Source organism: Eriocheir sinensis, chromosome 34 (genome assembly GCF_024679095.1).
Source record: "Eriocheir sinensis breed Jianghai 21 chromosome 34, ASM2467909v1, whole genome shotgun sequence".
Taxonomy (NCBI): Eukaryota; Metazoa; Arthropoda; class Malacostraca; order Decapoda; family Varunidae; genus Eriocheir; species Eriocheir sinensis.
In genome coordinates, this window is record NC_066542.1 from 15587875 (window position 1) to 15608926 (window position 21052).

Sequence of the window (21052 nt, forward strand, 5' to 3'; positions counted from 1 at the left end):
TCCCCTAAATTTCACTCCCTCACTACCTCATATTCCTGTCCTTTCCCTCTTTTACAACACCAGCTATCCCTTATTCATTCTCCCTCTTTCCCCTTTCCTCAGTGCACCTCTCTCACCATCTCATATTCCTGTTCTTTCCCCTTTTACAACATGAGCTATACCTTATTTATTCTCCCTCTTTCCTCAATGCACCTCCCTTACTAACTCCCCTTTCCTCTCCCTCTCCCACAGAACGAAATGGAAGCGACAGAACCAGATGCGGCTTGAACAGCTGCGTCAGAGCGTGGGCGTGGGTGTGGGGGTGGAAAAGGACCTCTTGGCGGGGGGCGAAAGGAGCTCCCCCGGTGACCCCCTCTCCGTCGTGTCCCCCACCTGCTGCCCCCCCTACTTCCTCCCCCCCACCGTCGACCGTTCCTGCTTCATCACCACAGCAGGACTCTTCACCCGCCTCCCCTACTCCCCTTCCTGCTCCTTGTGACCTCTTCCTGACCTCCCATGACCTCTGACCTCGCTTCCCTACTCCTCCTCCTCTTTATGACCTTAAGTTAAGTGACCCCTTCTCTCACTCTTGATTCTCTTTTCCCTATTTTCCTGATTACTACAATTTCCTCGTTCTTCTCCTCTCCCTATTTAAAACATGAAACTATTGCCCTATTTTCTCTCCCTTTCCTTCTTGGCCTCTTTACTCTTCCTCCTATTTTCATGATTACTATATAGCGTTTCCTTGTCCTTCTCCTCCTTTTTAACCCGGTAGCAGAGCGGGGATCATGTTTCTTAATGGTCCCTCCAAGCGAGAAAAATGAGAAAAAATCACCCCTCACACAAACCATTTCATAATATATATCAAAGCATTTGTGATCGGATTATGTATCATCTATTTTTGGGGCTTTATATCATGGCACAAATTTGGCCCGTTGCTGTTACATGGTAAAGCCACAAATTTGGCCAGTCGCTGCTACCGGGTTAAGACACAATGTAGTACTATATTATATGTCGTCTTCCCTTTCTTTGTGTCCCTCTTACTCCTTATTTTCCTATTTTCCTGATATTACCATTTCCTCAGTCTTATTCTCTTCCTATTCCAGACATGAAACTATTGCCTCATTTTCTCTCCTTTTCCTTTTCTTTCTGGTTCTTTCTTTTCCTCATCCTTTCTCTCCACACCCCATTTCCATTCAGCCTATATATCTTTTTTTTCCCTTTTCCCTCTCATGTAATCCTCCATTGTGTACAATAACCTCCTCCACGATCAATCTAATTACCTCCTAACTTATGTCATGATCATCAAATTGTGTTCTTTCCCTAGCAACACTCTCCACTGTTATTTTGTACATATATAAGTCTGTGTGTGTGTGTGTGTGTGTGTGTGTGTGTGTGTGTGTGTGTGTTGGATATTTATGTGTATTATCTGTAGATTTCTTTGTTGTACATATATCCGTGACAGTAAGTGATGGTGAGGATTAATTTATGTGGTAGATTTAATTGCTTTGGGTTATTGGATAAGCGATCAATGTCCGTGTACAAATGAAACTGAGGAGGCAATCATGAGCCACAAGAAAATGACACACTGCAAAACACAATTAGTAAGGTACAGAATATCACATCACCTTGCTGCCAAAGATAAGTCAAGTAAATCAGTTAATGACAAGGTAAAAATAATTATGTAAAAATAAATCATGACATTACAGTATGATCAGAGAAAACAGCGATTAAACTATCACTGAAAGTTTAACACCCTGAGGCAGACGTCTTGGTAAGTCTCGTGAAGTCGTGTAAATACATCAGACTCAACAAAATAAGTAATAATCACACACTCAATACATGTTTTCTGGGTGGGAGGGTTGCTATGATGCACTCCAAGAACTAACACACCAAACATTGTACTGAAATATTAGAGTTCAGAGTCCATTATGTACTGATTCACAAGGCTGGAGTGGCAAGCAGTGTATACCAGTAAAATCTAACCTGTATAAACTTGAGTGGTCCTCCTCCTCCGCCTTCTTCAAATATGTCACTAGCAAGATAAATACATGACCTCCTCTTTCTCCTATTTTGTGACTGATAAATATTTGAGAGGAAAGAGCATATGCATGGTTGATGGGTAAAGGGAGGAGGAGATAAGGGTCAAGCTAATGGCATGGTTCAAATTCATGTAACTGATGAATACTTGAGAAGAGCAGAGATGACGACTGGTGGCTAGCCAGAAAAATTAACTTGAACTGTAATGGTTTGGGATTTAGATAAGGACTATGGAAGCCCTGTCATGGGATACCCTTCAACTTAATGCTAGAATATCTGCCTTGCATGTTGGAGGCATAGGTTTGAATCCCAGCCTCATCTTGATTGGAATGAGAGAAAAAGAAGTACCATATAACTGGTTAGTGGGTCTCAGGAGCCAGGGTTTGTGTGGGTTATAGCAGCATGAATGACTTTGGTGTCTGAGGAAACTTTCTAGTCAAGGAGTTGAGGGTCTGAGGACGAGGAGAAGGAGTTGGAGGACGGGGAGGAGGAGGAGAAGTGTGAGAAGAAAATATGTATCTGAAAAAAGGATGAGAGATACGGAAGAGAATGTAAACTAGGAAGAAAAAAAGAGGAAGAGGAGGAGGGCTTTAAATATGGCCTGTCTGCCTTCATTCAGGCCAAAACATTTTTCTTACTTGTACATATTTGTAGAGATGAAGTAGAATGTAAATAAAAATAAATGTGGTTGTGATAGCTGGGATTTCAATTGAGAAACCTTTTATGGATGAAAAAATATCTGGTTAATAAAGCAACACTAAATATTTTCACAAACATTAATAAATGCTATGCCACTGTTTTCTATATTGATCTAAACACTGAGATGAGAGTGAAACACAGGTTATACTTTAAAGGAACTCCTACATGATGTAACCACTTCATTATCATCTCAAAGATAATGCAATTAAAATAAAACATCAAATGTCACTTAATATTTTCAGGGATAACATAAAAATAACCACATAAACTGACCCACATCAAAAAATACCCTCATCATTCACACTTTGGTCTACATCATAAGTTGATTCTCCTCTGAAACTGGCTATGAAACCTGTAGAAAAACTAGGTGTGGTTACCTGGATAATGCTGCAGCTTACTTACAAATGTCCACAGCCACCTACTCATCACCCCAGCCACCAATGATGTGGAGTTGGACCGGCTGTGCACTTACTCTCCTTGCTCAGGTGTGAGTTGTGTCCTGTGAGTTCCTTTAACTCTTACAGAACAGGTGTTTGATTGAAGTGTTTTCTCCAACAATAAGACAAAGGTGGTACAAATCAAGCCTTCATTTCATTATTTGTCCACATAAATATAACAATTGCATATATATGTCTGACAACCATACACAACCACTCAATTAAAACTCTTACACATACGTGGATAAGTGTGCATAATTATATACACAAACCTATTGAACTAAGATACATACATAAACATACATACAGGATTTATGTACATACACAATAAGAAAACTTAAAAGTGCTTAGGTATATATATGACTATAATCATTCTTATTTCAACCCAGAAAAGTTCTCTATAAGCCCTAAGGATGGACTGCAGCGCATTGACCCGAGAATGAGTTTGAAATGTTCTCTCAAGAAAACTCAGGAAGAAGACTTGCTCAATATAATTCCTAATTCAATCAGAGGAAATAAGGTTCCAGTAGGGCTTATGAAAGGCCTTTTGGTGGCTGAAAAAATACACAATGACAGATTTCATCTGACATCAATTACTATTAGTGGTGAAATTGTATGGCTCTGGCACTTATACAAAACTGGCAAGTTGTTGTGAATGATGAGAAAGGAACAAAGGAAAAATAGAAGGGAAGAATGAAAGAAGAAAATATGATTGCAATAATGTTGCATAATTGACAAGAGGAAAAAAAAAAGTTGCTTTTATTAATGAAGAAAACTTAGGACTGTTCTTCCCACCTCCTTAAATCAAATGACTAGATGAAAAGATCATCATTTGTAGTACTGGCAATATGAATGTTGACAATCAGTAATAATGGCTATTTCATTATAATTATTAAATTAATTAAATCAAAAAAATAATGAAAATAGTAATGATAATAATTCTATAATGCTATTAATAATCATAAAGATGAAAATTATAATACAAAAAACTTCATTTCTTGCTCTAAACAAGCAAGAGCTGGCCACAGACTCATGAAAGAGGAAATTACAAGAAAAGTCACAGTGAAATTGAGAAATATTCCTCCATAGGAGAATATGTGACAATAATCATTCTCTCATACACACACTCACCCACACATGCATGCACACACACACACACACACACACACACACACACACACACACACACACATGCATGCACACACACCATAAAATACAATATTTTCTTAACACAAAATCAAAATTAACATATACACATCCTATTCAACATGAAGATAAATGCTAATTTGACATTTGCATTTACTTGTTTTGGTCTAAGTACTTCATGACAGCCTACAGCTCCTGAAAAATTCTCAAGATCTCTAAGTCACCCAAAGTAATTAAAAGAAGTAAGTAAATTGTAAATTTGACCATGACCTGATCAGAACAAATGCCCCAGATCAAAACCCAGAAATGTCTTCTACCAGGCCTGTTAACAATGATTCACTGTGGTGACTCACGCTGGGAGCAGAAAATAGGAGACAATGGGCTCTGACAAGATGGCATATGCCACAACTCTCATGGTCACCCCTAGTGTGCCTTAATGGACTGAAGAAAAATAAAAGGTGAATAAATGCAGATTGGTCATCACCAATGTGTACAGAAATATATATATATATATATATATATATATATATATATATATATATATATATATATATATATATATATATATATATATATATATATATATATATATATATATATGAAACATTAATTATAACTAACCACCAGAAAATGAAAAGTGTTCTGAAAGAAACATTTAAACAACACACATACCCTAATTTTGTTATGAATGCACACACACACACACACACACACACATATGTACAAGCCTGGACTATACTTGTCTTTGGTTTCTAAGGAATAAAGTCTATATGCAGGACTAAAGTAATAACTGCTATCCCCCTGCATGTGTGTGTGTGTGTGTGTGTGTGTGTGTTTAATTGATTCACCATGGTCATATCACATGCTGAACTCATGATTGCCAAGCAGTTCCCTTCCTGAGAGAGCTTTGGAGCTTGGTACTGATTTGTGTTCTTCAAGTCCTAAGAATGGTAGTAACAACAGAATCCAAAATAATTAACTTGGAATCCAATAAGCATTTGTGGCTGTCTGATTTCTTTGTGGGTTACTTTGAAATAAATCATCTCCCCAGACAACTGAAAAGACAAATAAAATGTAATCAACCATCATCATCATCAATCTGCATCACTCCTTTTTCCAGCTTGTGCCTCTAGCTTTCAGTCTCCATGTAAATGTGGAATATACTTCTGAATTTCATCACTCACAACTGATGCAGAGCCTTCCCTTGGGCCTTTGTATATCAGTTATCGCTCAGTCTGTCACTTTGTCCACCTGCAGTCTTCTACTCTACATACAAGTCTCATTTCTTGGCTTCAACAGTCTTTATCATATCTTCTATTAGTTCTTTTATCCACTTGGGGTTTTCTTTTCCTTGTTAGTAATTCTTAATACTAAGATCTCCTTCACACTAATATTTCTTTCAGCACTTCTTAATTTCCTTTCTAAAAGCATGCCTTAGATTCGTATATCAGGAAGGAAAGAATCAACAGGCTTAAAAACCTTGAATATGATCTAGTATGCCATCAGTGGCAAATACTTGTAGAAGAAGTTGATGAAGTTGATGAAGACTTTGGAAAAGACTAAGTGAAAAATATAAAGGGAACAGAAAATCATATTGGAAAGAAGTAAAAAACAAAAGAAATGCAGAAAATATCTCCCAAAGTAAAATAAATGAAGTTATGGAAGAGAATGGAAAGATGTTGAAAGACAGGGAAGCTGTGAAAGAGAGATGGAGAGAATATTTCAAAAATTTAATGAATTTTGAGGATGGACGTCCAGCAGCTGTAACAGCATCAGTTTTGGGTGGAGGTAGAGGAGGAGTATATAAAGAAGAAAGTATAACATATGAAAAAGTAAATCAAGTAATAAAAAGATTAAAAAATGGAAAGGCAGCAGGAATTGATGGAATCACAGCAGAAATGTTGAAATGTGGAGGAGATGTAGTTACTAAATGGATGGTCAAGATATGTGAAGTGGCATGGGGGGGGGAGGGGGGGGGTGCCAGCAGACTGGACAAAAGTCATCATTGTCCCAGTTTAAAAGGGGAAGGGCAGGAGAGGGGAGTGTAAGAGTTATAGAGGTATAAGTCTCCTGAGTATACCCAGAAAGGTATATGGAAAAGTCATAATAGAGAGGGTGCAAAGACTTACAGAAGAGAAAATCAGTGAAAAACAAAGAGGCTTCAGGAAGGGAAGGGGATGTGTGGATCAGATATTTGCCTTCAGGATGGTAGCAGAAAAATATTAGCAAAAGGAAAGAAGCTATACACTGCCTTCATGGATTTAAAAAAAGCTTATGACAGAGTTAATTGGATTGCATTGTGGGATGTTTTAAAGATATATGGTGTGGGAGGAAAACTGCTTAATGCAATAAAGTCTTTCTATGAGGATGCATCTGCATGTGTCAAAATTAGTGGAGAAACAAGTGAACATTTTGAGATAAAAGTGGGCTTAAGACAAGGGTGTGTCATGTCACCATGGTTGTTCAATATTTATATGGATGGTGTTATGAGAGAAATGAAGGGCAAAGTTGGGGAAGTTGGAGTAAAAATGTACGCTGAGGAAAGGAAGTGGGTGCTGAATTCAATCTTATTTGCTGATGGCACAGTGCTCATTGCAGAAAACGAAAGTGACTTACAAAATTTGGTCAGTGTTTTTGATAGTGTCTGTAAAAGGAGAAAGCTGAAAGTAAATGTCAACAAAAGTAAAGTGATGGTTTGTGAGCGGAGTAGAAGTGAGGTCGTGGATTTTGTATGCCCATAAAGAGTGGGAATTGAATGTAAAAGAGAATGCAAAATAATTTTGAATGGTAAAGAAATGGAGGAGATTAATGAGTTTAAGTACCAAAATCAGTTATGTGTAAGCATGATGGTACGGAGGGAGAGACAAGAGAAAGGGCATCGTAAGGAAGAAGGGTGGTAGGGTCTTTGGGACATATCATGAATGGCAGAAGTGTGAGCATGGAGGTAAAGAGTGATTTGAGAAATACAATAATAGTACCAACCCTCACATATGTAAGTGAAGCATGGGCCTGGAATGAAAGTCAGAGGTCTAGAGTGAAGGCAGTGGAAATGCATTATTTGAGGAGTGCATGTGGTGTGAGTAGAATGGATGGAATGAGTAATGAAAGTGTGTATAAGTGTTTTGGAATGTGTCACAGGGGTGAAGGGAAGAAGTGTGGAGTGGTAGAAGTGAAGCAACAGACTTTAAAGTGGTTTGGTCACATGAAGCGAATGGAGGAGAGTAAGATGACCAGGAGGGTGTATGTGAGTGAGATAGAGGGAGGGAATGTTAGAGGACAACCTCCAGTGAAATGGAGGGATAGGGTACAGGACTACATTAGGGATTCTTGAGAAATTTTGAGCAGGCAAGGAGGGAGTGTATGAATAAAGAAAGCTGGAAACTCTTCTGCCATGGCCATCCCCTGGTGGGAGCTCCTAGGAGGAGGCGTCAATGAGATGATGATGATGATGAAGAAATTGAATCTGAATGCTAGAAGTACATTGTGACTCGTGAATCTAACATCCACATCAGAAATATTCTTTCGTGCTGTGAATGAAGAAGACTTTGGAAAAAAAAAAAAAATGTATCCCATATAATACTATCATTGGCAAATCCTGAATATGGCGAGAGAGGAATCAGTAACCCTTCAAGCTAATGTCTTTTTTGTAATTGATAAAAGAAAAGCACCTCCATCCAGCACCCTTCCTCTCTTCTACCTTCACTAGACTCACTCCTTTGATAGATGAATGTGTACACCAATGAATACCAGAACACACAGCCATACAAACCTGCCTCATTAATCCCCCTCCACACAAACACTCAACCATGATGTTAGAAAGATATCCAGAAATAGAGTTTTCCATATGGATGCACTGAACTGTGTTAGGACCTGGACAAAGAGACTGCCCAATCTCAAAATTTAAATGAGTTTAAAGCTTAATTTGACTGACTGAAACTCGAGACAAGAACTCACGAGCGCAGATCATTTCCTGAATATCACAACTATGTAAATAAACACACACACACACACACACACACACACACACACACACAAATTGTCAGCATAGATTTATATTGTATTACATAACTGCCTTGGCCCCTCTCCAGTACCCTCGCTCCTACTTCCTTCCTCACAATAATCCCTTTGATCATTAGTAATTAATTCTGAAACTTGTTTTCAAGGGTGTGGCTCTTGCTAAAAATCCTCACCAGCTTTGCCTTCATACATCTGCCATTGCATTCTTCAGTCATTTCAGCCTTCAACTCTCCAAGTATCTACTGCTGTGTGCCTTCCCGGGCATTCCTGAAAGGGGTTGTTCATGAAGGAAGTGTCTTCACATACAATTCAAGCCTACATGTTTATCCTTTCATCTTTCCTCCCTTTTTCTCCTTTTTCATGTAATTGTACTTCCCTTTTTCTTGAGTTTCTTAAAATGAAATGGCTAAGAAGTGAGAGCTTCCAATTAGCTACAAAGCTCTCTTATGCCAAACCCTTCTCCTTCTCTTTCTGTATGATACTGTAACAGCTTTTTCTCTGCACTGCTTCACAGAGCAGAAAGAAAGAAGTCTCCACTTGTTCCAGGTCACATACATTGTCCTTATAATGCTAATTTTCCCATCATCACTCTCTCTGTCTTGAATATCCTGAGGCTCTCTTTCTGCTCTATGAGGGACATTCCTCTTGCACCCATTGCATCACATGCATCTGTTTGTTTATCTTCTTTCACAGGCCTATGAGAGATGGACAGAGGGAGAGAGAGGAGGAGAGGGGGTCTCATTCTAAAAAATGCTTCATAAATTAATTCGATGTTCATGCATCAGCAACAGCATCAAAATATGTAGAGTCAATGCCTTCTTAGAGGAAAACAACAAAGGGAAGGAGGAGGAGGAGGATGCAAGGGTCCTTAATATTAGGGGGCTGTGGTCAATAAGTGTTGCCACTGTCATCGTCGTCAGAACGACTCCTCTGAAGGGAGTCTGTGGTGACAGGCAACACACCAAGGGAAACATGTTTATCACGACCTCTGTCTCTTGTTTTATCTCTCTCCTTCTCTCTAAGTCTTCTGCTGTTTGTCCTACTTGCACTAGTGTTGCGCAGCTGTCTTTGTATCACCTCAAGGCCACCACCAAGGGTTCGTTCAGCCTTGCGACCGCCTGTGAGGGACTTTTTACTAAACGCATCTCTGTGGGTTGAAGTATTGGTGGCCTCCTCCTCGCCCCCACGCCCAGTCAGGGAGACATCTGTGTCGGGCTGGGGCTTTGCCGAGACCCGGATGAAAGGGGAGGCTGAGGCAAGGTAGAGCCGAGTGTCATACGAGAACATGACTCCGAGCGCTACATTAAAGGCCGAGGCATCATAGTGGTGGCAGCCAGAGTAACGGAACAGTGGCTTCTTGTCATATCTGTGAAGTGATGGAGTAAGCATTAATTATATCTTCCTTAGTATAAGAGGAGGAGGATAAGGAGGATGTGCAGGTGTAGGTAAAGCTGTGGAGGAAGCAGATGAACATAAAAACAGAGGATATTAACATACATGCAAATCCCTACTAATGAAGGTAGTTTGTTCATGAAGATCTGCCATTTTGATCACTCACCAGAATAAACGTTTCCCACTGAAATTCTTTCAATTGTATTTCTGTTCGAGGTTCATGGAAATTTGTCATAATGCATATTATTTTTCTTCTTAGTCTTGACAGCTTTATGTTCAAGCAGAGTCACTGTCTTTGGGTTTAGGATCAGATGACCATCTTAACATAACACAAGGTTCAAACTGCCAAACCCTGGCTCTTCACTTTCATGGCTTGGTAATCTAACCCACAGGACCACTGTGATTCACAATAATGCATACTTTTCATAATCTAAAATATCCAAAATTTACATGAATGACGCCCCTGTCACACGGCACGGGTGAGGATTCCGACATATCCTTTCAGATGGCACTGGTAATAACTGCCCGCCACTTGCGTGAAGGTGGAACCTGCGTGCGGGCAATTGCCCGTGCGCAGGTGACATCCACACCAAATGAAAGGCTCCATAGAAAACATCAGTCACAAGTTTGCACAGGAAAGGTCATATGTGCGGACGCAGGCCTTACCCGTGCTGTGTAAGAGGGAACTAACATGACACTACAAAAGTGCATGCAACAGTCACTCCCCCACGTAATGAACAGCACTGTTATGTGCTATGAGTTACAACTGGCAGTAAAATCAAAAGCTAAAAGTTCATGTTTGACAAAGTTAGGTTTCGTAAAGGCTGCATGAATCAAATTTTACATCAAAATAATTAATATTAATAGTGACATTTCTGACAGTGCATGTATATTGTAAAACATCAAAAACAATTTACAGAAAAAAAAAATAGTATGTGGAAAATGGTCACACAAAAAGCAATTTTGGATAAATCATAGTGAACAGTGCATGAAAAAGTAAAATTAGTGATCATGTCATATTATACAGAAAAGCCAAACAAAAAGAGGTATGAATAGACAGTTCTCATTCTCAGCTGCAGTAGCACAATACAAAAGCAGAATTAAGAAAACAATAAAGCAGCATGGCATGAGAGTTCAAAATAAGGTAGTGGTGGCATTCACAAAGCTGGGCACTACAAAATCCTTATCTCATTCTTTTCTTACTGTTCTGTGAGTCTGAGGCAAAACATGTGCATAAAAACTCATCAGCCAAGCATGTCACACACAAAAACAAATATCCATAACACAATCAACATTTAGTGAAAGTTCTCCTAAGACACAATAATTCCTGGCCTCTGATCTCTTCCTCAGAGCAGGAAAAGGCATAGCATCATCACATTCACTTTCTTACTGATTCGCGATTTATTTTCAGCAGCACAGGAGGCAATTCAAGGGAAAAAACACTCTTAGAAAAAGAGATACGATGTGTCCCAAAACCGATGGTCAATTTAGGTTGGAGATGTGTTTAGATACTCCACTCTTAAAGGCGTTCAAGTCCTGGAAATGATGGCAAAGGAAGGCTGTACCAGAGCTTACTAGTGAAAGGGATGAAGGAATGGAAATGGTGGTTAACTCTTGCATTACGAACTCTAACAGCACAGGCATGAGGGAGAGTAGATAGTTGTGTGCAATGTGGCCATGGGAAAGGTGGAGGTATGCAGTTAGCACATCAAGAAGAGCATTTAGCATGAAAAATAACTAAAGAAGACAGCACAGGAAACCACACTGCAGCAAGATTTGTGGGAGCAGAAAAGTCATAAAGAGGAGAAAAGTTGATGTGGCAAAGAGCTGTGTGGGTGGAGCTCACCTGCAACCAGTGTCCTGAGCACCAATGGGGCTGATACAGTTGTGCGTCAGTGCGCAGGACACCCAAGGCCTCATGAGGTAGCGGTGCACACCCTCAGTGTTGTAGAGCAGCAAGGTGCCGGCATCACCCATCTGAGGGAGTGAGGGACAAGCTATTGAAACATGCATGAGTAGGTGATGCATATTTCGGTGATGAACAAGGGGCATTATGGAAGGGAGAAGAAATGAGGGGAGGGGGATATGATTGGACTTACCTGCAATGTGTCTGTATGGAGTGAGATCCATTTGGGTGTGCCTGGCTTCCCCATTCTGCCCCCCATGAGACTAGCTGCGGTTTGTATGGACATGCAAAAAGTTCTGTATTACGCCTGTCTCACTCGTTTTCCAACCATTGAAGATGGTGCCAGTGTCCACTGAAAACCGTTTGGTGAAATGTACTATATCTTGTCAGCCAGTGTGAGTTTTAAAACATTTGGTGGCAGAAACATAGGAGAGTTGTGGAAACTTTTGTGACATTATCAGACTAACCAGTGAATCAGTCTCTTACTCAAAGCATTCCACCTAATCACAGGACAGCTGTTGTTCAGGCAGCAATCCACTGTACAATAGTTTAGTCAACGTAGGGCAACAAAGATGATTTCTTCCTTGAAAAACAAACCTTATGATGAAAGGCTCTCATCCTGTAAGCTGTTCTCTCTTGAAAAGTGTTGCCTCCGAGGAAAATTGATCGAATGTTGCAAAATACTCTATGGTTTTATGAATGTGGACAAATCCAAATTATATCTGATCGATGACATGTTACAAACAAGAAATAATGGCAAAAAACTTAAGTGTAAATAAATAAATTCAGAGTGCACCAAAGTTTTCTTCAGCAACATTGTAGCGCAAGAATGGAATAAACTCCCACCTTCAGTGGTCAAGTGCAGTACGATTAATTCATTTAAAAGCAAGCTCGACATCCACTTCCTTCAACTTGATATCCACTAAAAGTTGAAATGCAAAGTCTTGGTGTCATTAGATATAATGATTTCACTTAGGTTTAAGGGCAGACCACCTAGTCCCAGTGGACCATAGAGTCTGTGTGGTTTGAATATCTATGTAAATCTAAATCCTGCAAGGAGAAAACTGTTGATAACGGGTCTCAATTGATGCACAAATTCAAAGATGTGAATGTATGTCAAGAGAAAAGCAGAGTATAATAAAATATGATGCCCACTGATTTATCAACCTTTTTTGGTCACCCTATTCATATGCATTTAGGGAACCTGTCATATAATACATATAATATCTTCGACAACACTCAGCTATCACCATCTTCAACATTAAACATCCTCGGTCTATCCTTAACTCAAAATCTCAACTGGAAACTTCACATCTCCTCTCTCGCTAAATCAGCTTCCTCGAGGTTGGGCGTTCTGTATCGTCTCTGCCAGTTCTTCTCCCCCGCGCAGTTGCTATCCATATACAGGGGCCTTGTCCGCCCTCGTATGGAGTATGCATCTCACATGTGGGGGGCTCCACTCACACAGCTCTTCTGGACAGAGTAGAGTCTAAGGCTCTTCGTCTCATCAGCTCTCCTCCTCATACTGATAGTCTTCTACCTCTTAAATTCCGTCACGATGTTGCCTCTCTTTCTAACTTCTATCAATATTTCCACGCTGACTGCTCTTGTGAACTTACTAACTGCATGCCTCCCCCCCTCCCGCGGCCCCACTGCACATGACTTTCTACTCATGCTCATCCCTATACTGTCCAAACCCCTTATGCAAGAGTTAACCAGCATCTTCACTCTTTCATCCCTCACGCTGGTAAACTCTGGAACAATCTTCCTTCATCTGTATTTCCTCCTGCCTACGACTTGAACTCTTTCAAGAGAAGGGTATCAGGACACCTCTCCTCCCGAAATTGACCTCTCTTTCGGCCACCTCTTTTGATTCTTTTTTAGGAGCAGCGAGCAGTGGGCTTTTTTTTTATTATTGTTTCCTTTTTTTTGAGCCCTTGAGCTGTCTCCTTTGTTGTAAAAAAAAAATATATATATGTATATATATATATATATATATATATATATATATATATATATATATATATATATATATATATATATATATATATATATATATATATATATATATATTTGGGCCCCCCTCAAGAACTGCATTGGGGGCAACTTGGGGTCATGGCATGATATACATGCATATGAGGAAAGAAAAGGAGAAAAAGAAGGTAATGAAGACAATATAAGAAAAAAATATGTCACCTGCTGGAAATCATAGTGGTGCTTCTTGGTGTGGAAAAATGCAAACATGTTGGGGTGTGTGAGGGCGGCTGAGGGCAGGAAGGCCGGGTCTGTGAGGGGCCACGTGAAAACCCCACCACTCTTCAGCGCCTGGCTGCTCCATACTTCCATCAGCTTCTCAACCTCTGCCTCTGTCCCTCCGTCTTCACTCCCGGCACCCCCAGCAGCCAGCCGTACACCAGCATCCAGCCAAAACACTGCTCCGGCTCGCACCAACAGCTCCTGGGGAGGGAAGAGTAGGGTCAGGTTAGGTTGGATGGTAAAACTAAGAAATGGAATAAATAAGCCTTAATGCCTCCAGGAACTCTCCCTCTTCCTCTCAGCACACTTAATCACCTACCAATCAACTTTTTCTCCAGTGCTCATCCGCTCTACCTCTCTCATGTATAAACATAGGAAAGATGAATTACTAATTAGAAGAGGTTATTTAGATTAATTGAGAATGGGTTAGGTTAAGTATTAATTAATGACAAAAATCAATTTAACAACTTTTCACTTCAATATCTACTAATTTGAAAAAAAAAAAAAAAAAAAAAAAAAAAATCATGGGCAGTATATTTTTTTTAGCCTGTGTGCATGGATGACCGAAGGCTGCAAACAAATGTCAGGCTTACCACCACTACACACCTGTATAATGATGGGGCGGTAGGCCCTGAGGTGGCGGTCCCTGAGGTGCGATGGGTAGAGAGAGAAGTCAAAGGACAGCACCATGCAGGTGGTGTTGCATGCCTCTTCCAGCTGGGGGAAGGAAGGGAAGTAAACATTAGGTCAAGGGTTCCCAACCAGTCGGGTGTGACTCCCTGGAGGGTCGAGGAGGATTGGCCAAGGGGTCGTGAAGCCTTGCTAGAGACAGCTAGGGAGAATACTTTTTATAGCTTATCGTTTCGAGATTGTTTTCTGTTTTAATTCTGTTGGTGATGCTGTATGCCTTTGCTGGCGAGTTGAGACGGAACATCAAAGCATCTTTCAGGCGCATGTCAGGGCCAAGTATGTTTGAAAACTGGTGTGTTAAAAAGTGTAAAACAAACTGCTGATATAAGGGGTGGGATCATGTGGGTTTCAAGATTTTTAAAAAGGGTCGGGAATGCAAATACATTGGGAACCATTGCATTAGATGAAGTAATATAAGTAACCCTTTTAATGTGCTATGATAACTTTTGCTGTTGTGTTGCCTTTTAAACCTTAATAAGCTATTGAGCTAATCACTGTCACCAACACCAAGGTGTTACTATCAAGTGTCTCAGGTGGCAGGATATTTGTACTTGTCAGTGAGTGGTGTTTTCATTCTCAGCACCACCTATGAATAGTGACCAACAGCAGAGGATGGTAACTAGGTGGAAAGGACATAAGGTCTGAGTAATGAGAGAAGAATTGTAACAGTCAGACCAAAGTAAACAATGGATGTCACGAGTAGCCTGAGTGAGATATAAAATCTGAACATAAAAACTCTTCAAGATAACAGTGAGATAAAGTAAAGTTATAACATATATATAAAAAATCAAACAAAAAAACAGATCAAGCCTTTCAAAATCAATCCAAACACAGTAATGATGGCACGTATGTGGGAATACAATTAGGCTTCACCTGCTGCATCTCAGCTGGAGGCAGGTCAAGGCCATACACCACCAGGGTCAGGTTGGGCAGTAGCAGCTGTGCCAGGCCCACCAAGCCCTCCACCTGCCACACCTGTCCACTCCACACCTGAGGAGGGAAGGAGGGGAGTAAGATGAAGATAATGGTAACCAAGTGAGTAATGAAAAGTTTGATTTATGAAAAGAGTAACAGGGCTAACACAATACTGAGTATTATCTTCATGTTCAAGATAACTCAGTAAAAGTTAGGATACATATTAGAAATATCTAAAAACAATAGTTCATTTGAGTGACAGAAGAATGATATGTTCTAAGTCTTCCTGAGAATATTAACAATTAGTAAAAACTTAAATAAGAATTAAAGAAGTTTCACCGAAATTCAACAGACAATAAACAGTAATAGTGATCATGGTATGCTGCCATTACCACAACCACAACTACCATCATGACCACCACCACTGCCATCGTCACACTCACCGCTGAGGCCAGCACAGGGGTGGACAAGTTTTCCCAGGCATGGTGTGGGTAGAGTGCTGCCCCCTCCACAAAGCCGAGCCTCTCAAGGTCCTCCTCGTCACATGTCATGCGTCCTTCCAGCTCCTCCTGAACACGAACCAAGGGAAGGAGGTAATTTTTTAATCTTCTAGACCTCTTACTTAAACCTCAGTAATAACTGTTACTTACCCTTTCCATACATTATCTTAATGTTCACTCTTTCTATACAATAACTTCATGCTCAACTTACAGAAATGTTTCCTATGCTAAACTTCCCATATGTTGCTATACAATAACTTACATTTTTTTGCACTACTTCTATAAGTAAAACCGTTTCTTTCATATTTGCTCTCTTACTACTAAACATATGGTTCATTCCTCTCATTATTTTCTTTCCTAAGTGGTTCTTTGGCATATCTGTGGTGTAGTTATTAGTGTGTTCTAGATGTGTATCAATCTATGACTCTGACACAATGTTCCCTCTGATAAGTCACTGTGAGGGGATGGTCATGGGAGGAGTCATCAGATTCTTCTGTTCACACACTCCTGACTGGCCTCTTCTTGCAGCCTCACCTTCCCTTTGATCCCTTGAGAGATGACCTTTCCACCTGAAGAGCCTTCTCTGTTCTCCATTGAGAGATAACCTTTACACATGAATTCCTCACCTTCCTCTTTCCTACCTTAGCTTGTGGGTTTCGTTCATATTAATCTGATCATAACACTGACTATAATTTATCATAATAATTTGCATGGACAGCTTATTTGTGGAGAGCCGAAAAATGACTAATATGATCATTCCCCAAGGAGGAGGAGTTGCCAGTCAACTCTTGCCAAGAATGCAGCCAAAATATAATTCAAAGGGGGAGGGCCAGAATGACTAACCATGAGAAATGTAAAACACACCGTACTTCCTTCCTGATGATGTTTTATTACCACAAAAGTGGGGCTGAGTCCCTGTGATGTCCCCTTACTGTTCAAGTGACTCTGACAGCCAAGCTCATGTAATGAGATGATTCTTATGGGCTCCCTTTATACAAATCTGTACTCAGTGTGTAGTACTACCTAACATACAGTTCGGTAAGTCTCCTATGCAGTGGGGAAGTAACAAAGAAAGTTGGAAAGTTTCGTTTAGTCGGCGTAACACCTGCGGTCATATGCCGGAGAGAGACAGGAGGGGGAAGGAATTATAGGAGGGAACAGATCCCAGGAGACGGGACACAATCCCCGATTAATACCTGGTACCCATTCACTGCTGGGTGGACAGGGGCGTAGGGTATCGGAACAGCCGCCCAAATTTTTCCACTCTGCCCGGGAATCGAACCCGGGCTCTCTCGGTTGTGAGCCGAGTGTGCTAACCACTGCACCACGAAGCCCCCCAAGTAATAAAGGAGGTTTAATCATACAGATCAACCCTATTTTGCTCTTTTTGTGCAGTACAACAAATCAAATGTTCCAAATAAAAATGATACAATTGTGTAAATGTGTTACAGGTAAACCAACTCACCTTAAGATTGTGGGCAACAATGGAATGGATGGCGGGGCCAGTGGGCGGGGTGGAGGTGAGGGTGGAGAGGAGCACCACACTGGCCACCACACACACACACCCGCCGACCACTGACCGCATTAGCCGCATCTCACCGCGCTGCCGCACCACCGACCATCACAACCTTGGGGGAAGAGGGAAGGAATGTGCCACAAGTCAAAAGTGATGTTAGTTAAAAATAAGAAAAATGGTAGTGAAGATTCAAGATTGTGAGCAGAAAGAAGCTTTCATCACTGGCCTGCATATTTATGGATTTCACTCTTCAGGTAAATGAAAGCAGAGGAAGTTTTTGATACAAATGCACAGCATTCTGTATCATCTCTGACAGGACTCCTCCCCCTCCCAGATGCTATCGATACACAGGGGCCTTGTCTGCCCTCATATGGAGCATGCATCTGATGTGTGGGGGGCTCCACACACTCTTGGACAGAGTAGAGTCTGAGGTTCTTTGTCTTGTCAACTTCTCTCCTCATACTGAAAGTCTTTTACCTCTTAAATTTTGACACTGTGTTGCCTCTCCTTCTATCTTCTATTGATATTTTCATGCCGACTGCTCTTCTGAATTTGCTAACTACATGCCTCCCCCCCTCCCACAGCCCCACTGAACTCAACTTTCTACTCTAGCTCATCCCTATACTGTCCAAATCCATTATGCAAGAGTTAGTTAACCAGCATCTTCATATTTCATCCCTTATATACACTGTGGAACTCTGGAACAATCTTCCTTGTCTGTATTTCCTTCTGCCTGCGACTTGAACTCTTTTGAGAGAAGACTATCGAGACACCTCTCCTCTGGAAATTGACCTCTCTTTTGGCCACTCTTCTAAACTCTTTTTTTTATAGGGGAAGTGATTAGCAGGCTTTTTTTCTAATTAATTTATTTTTTGCCCTTGAACTGCCTCCTTTAACATTATATATATATATATATATATATATATATATATATATATATATATATATATATATATATATATATATATATATATATATATATATATATATATATATATATATATATATATAGTCTTTGCTTGGTGTGCTTCGCTGGTTGTCTTTGATTTATGTAGTGAGTGTGATAAAAATCAAGAATTATTTTGAAAATCCAAGGCATGTCCTTGTTCAAAAATATTTAATTACTTAATCAATGTAGTATAAGAGGCAGTTGACTGGTTGCTCGATTCAGATCCATAAGGATGTGAACATCAATTTTCATGTGCATTTATCACAGGAACAAATAAAAGTAAAAGTAAACGAAGCCTTTGCGACACCAGGGTAGCCATCAGACTAGCCCAAAACTGTGACTTACCACCACTAACCTGGGCAAAAGCAAAGCAACAAAATCACAACATATCAAAATTAATTGTACTTAAAAAATGTTTGTGGCTTGGGTACTAAGTCGACAGATCCTGCCAAGAGGTACTTAGGATGAGAAGGGGGTCTGCATGGAGACTTTTCTGGAAGGACCCCTGGGGCTTGACATTGTAGAGTGGGCGAGGCGATGCATCCACCTGACGTATGGTTCCATTAATTGATTAACAAATGTAAAGTAACCTAGTCTAATATTGAAGAAGGGGTAGCCACCTCTTGCAAAGTTAATATACTTACATTACAGATTCTCTTTTTGGTCCCTGAATGCAGTGCAGGAATGAATGACTTCCAGAAAATAGAAAGGGGGGTTGAGGAGGGTAATGTCCCTCATTAGGAAGATCAAGGAGGGTGAACCCCCCCACTAAGAGAACCAAGTCTCCCCTGTTAGGGATGTTACGTTAGGTTAACTTAGTTTGAATTTATTTGTCATGTGGTGTTGGCAGCGGGAAATATGAAGCCCAGGACGGGACACGGAGGCGGTGGGGGTGGGTCTACTACATGAGCTGTGATAACGGGTGGGATTGGGGCAGCGGCAGGTGCACTTCAGGAATTGAATAGTCAATCATTTAGTGAATTCTGGGAAATAAAACTATCTCCATTTTTTTTTTTACGTGTTCGCCTAAAGTGCCAGTAGGCTTTCTTCAAGGGACTGGTGGTCGGCCCAAGGCCGTCATGGTGCAGGCAATTTTTATAGTGGCGCCATTTATTCTAGGCTTATGCTGCCCCCCAGAACTCATTCTTGATTCACTTGGACGGTTTCTTCTAGAGTCTGGGTTGATGGGTGGTCTTCAGGATACCATGTGGGTAGTCTTAGGCCACTCGGCAGAGACCGAAAAATCCCAGGTGGTAGTGTGGGGATTCAAACCTGCATCGTCCAGCATGTGGTGAATGCAGGACCCGCACACTAACCACTCAGCCACCGCCTACCCATAAAAAGCATCATATTTTGCCCCAAAATAATCAGTGTTTCAATATTAGTAGGCTACCCTCTCTTCAACAATCCCCGAAACCTAACATAACCTACAGAGGGGCTTTGCCCTGTCAATCACCCCCATTATTTTAATCTGGATCTGGATCTGGATGATAATGTGCAGGGCACCGTACAGGTGCATAACACGTATATTTGTGTTGGCTGTTGGGGGGACGGGCGAGCTGAGTGTGCAGGGGAAGGAAGTGAATTAAGTGTAATTGTTAGTGTTGGTGTGTTGTGGTGACAAGTGAGTGTGTATTTATTTTCTGAATGAGTCTATTGTACCGGTCTAAAATCCCAAACAAAACCTAATAATCTCCTACAGGGGTGAATCCCCCATTTTCTAAATCTAAGAAAATTAAGTCTAACTATTTCCAGCTATAAGTAGGTACAGCATCACACAGGGACAAGACTTAGGTGAAAAATATAAGTAATAAGCGTGCGGTGTTGTGCCCAGCCCCCCTATCCACTAACATAAATGACAGCTGCAGCACAGGGCCGAGGAACGCCAGTCACGCACAGCACCTGGCGCCTCAGCATCCCTATGGCGACGGTAACCAACAGAACAAACAAACACAACCTCCCTGCCCTGGACACACATTGCATCTCCCTTCTGCAACTCTCCGCCCAGGCCCGAGCCACGCTCCCTGGACACACACGCGAGACAGACTAAATACACGCGTGGTGGCCTGACGCTTGCATTACCTGCAGGCCTTTACTAGTTAGTGTACTCACGGGTGAGAACAGGGCGAGAGGGACGGCAGCACCACAACGTAAACAACCAGCCATGGGAACGCGGCCCACACCACGGCCCACGGACCTATCACAATTTACACACTTCTATTTACATTTCAAGAACATAATTGCAATTTACATAATTTCAATAACATTTCACGGTAAAGATTCGTATTAGGTCCGTGCCAGTATCTCATAATCTACTTTATGAAATATCACTATCTCTTCATATATCTTTTCTACAAACCTTCAACAGTCATGGAAACGCTTTGAAAATCCAATTCAAGGACTTTTTTTTTACTCTTGAAAATAGGGGATAATGTTTACGAAAGCGCGTCGCCTCCTCTGCTGGCCGCGGCGACGCTGCAGCCGCCGCAGCCGCAAAATAGCTCGCAGAGGGCTTAGGGTCGGGGAGCATATTTAAACTACTCCAACCGAACTTTACGACCTACTAACAGGGGGCTGCGCCCCCCTCGACCCCCCCCTTCTGGAGATGAA

At 41.0% G+C, this 21052-nt stretch overlaps 2 protein-coding genes across 3 annotated transcripts in view; one reads left to right on the forward strand and one right to left on the reverse strand.

The window, feature by feature from the left end:
* LOC127007145 (barH-like 2 homeobox protein) overlaps positions 1–4358 on the forward strand; it is a 34030-nt gene extending 29672 nt beyond the window's left edge. The window contains exon 4 of the mRNA XM_050877817.1: positions 232–4358. Coding sequence (XP_050733774.1) covers positions 232–478 — 247 coding nt within the window. The 3' untranslated portion in view covers positions 479–4358. The remainder of the gene's footprint in view (positions 1–231) is intronic.
* Positions 3291–20665, reverse strand: LOC127007144 (uncharacterized). 2 transcript variants are annotated; one of them, XM_050877815.1, is made up of 8 exons: positions 20555–20665; positions 17443–17605; positions 15921–16046; positions 15436–15552; positions 14479–14589; positions 13813–14073; positions 11557–11687; positions 3291–9684 (listed from the first exon to the last, which is right to left on the reverse strand). In XM_050877815.1, the coding sequence occupies exons 2-8, from the start codon at positions 17569–17571 to the stop codon at positions 9207–9209; spliced, it is 1353 nt and encodes a 450-aa protein (XP_050733772.1). In that variant the 5' UTR covers positions 17572–17605; positions 20555–20665; the 3' UTR covers positions 3291–9206. The 2 variants fall into 2 exon arrangements, with proteins under 2 accessions (XP_050733772.1, XP_050733773.1); XM_050877816.1 differs by lacking the exon at positions 20555–20665 and adding an exon at positions 20294–20461.
* Between the last annotated feature and the right edge of the window lie 387 nt (positions 20666–21052).

Excerpts from the sequence above, each read along its gene's own strand:
- LOC127007144 (XM_050877815.1), bottom strand. The coding sequence starts at position 17,571 with ATGCGGCTAATGCGGTCAGTGGTCGGCGGGTGTGTGTGTGTGGTGGCC. Across the intron at positions 15,553-15,920 it reads CCCCTGTGCTGGCCTCAGCG|GTGTGGAGTGGACAGGTGTG; the intron begins GTGAGTGTGACG and ends TTCCCTCCTCAG. Across the intron at positions 14,074-14,478 it reads ACCGCCCCATCATTATACAG|GAGCTGTTGGTGCGAGCCGG; the intron begins GTGTGTAGTGGT and ends TTCCCTCCCCAG.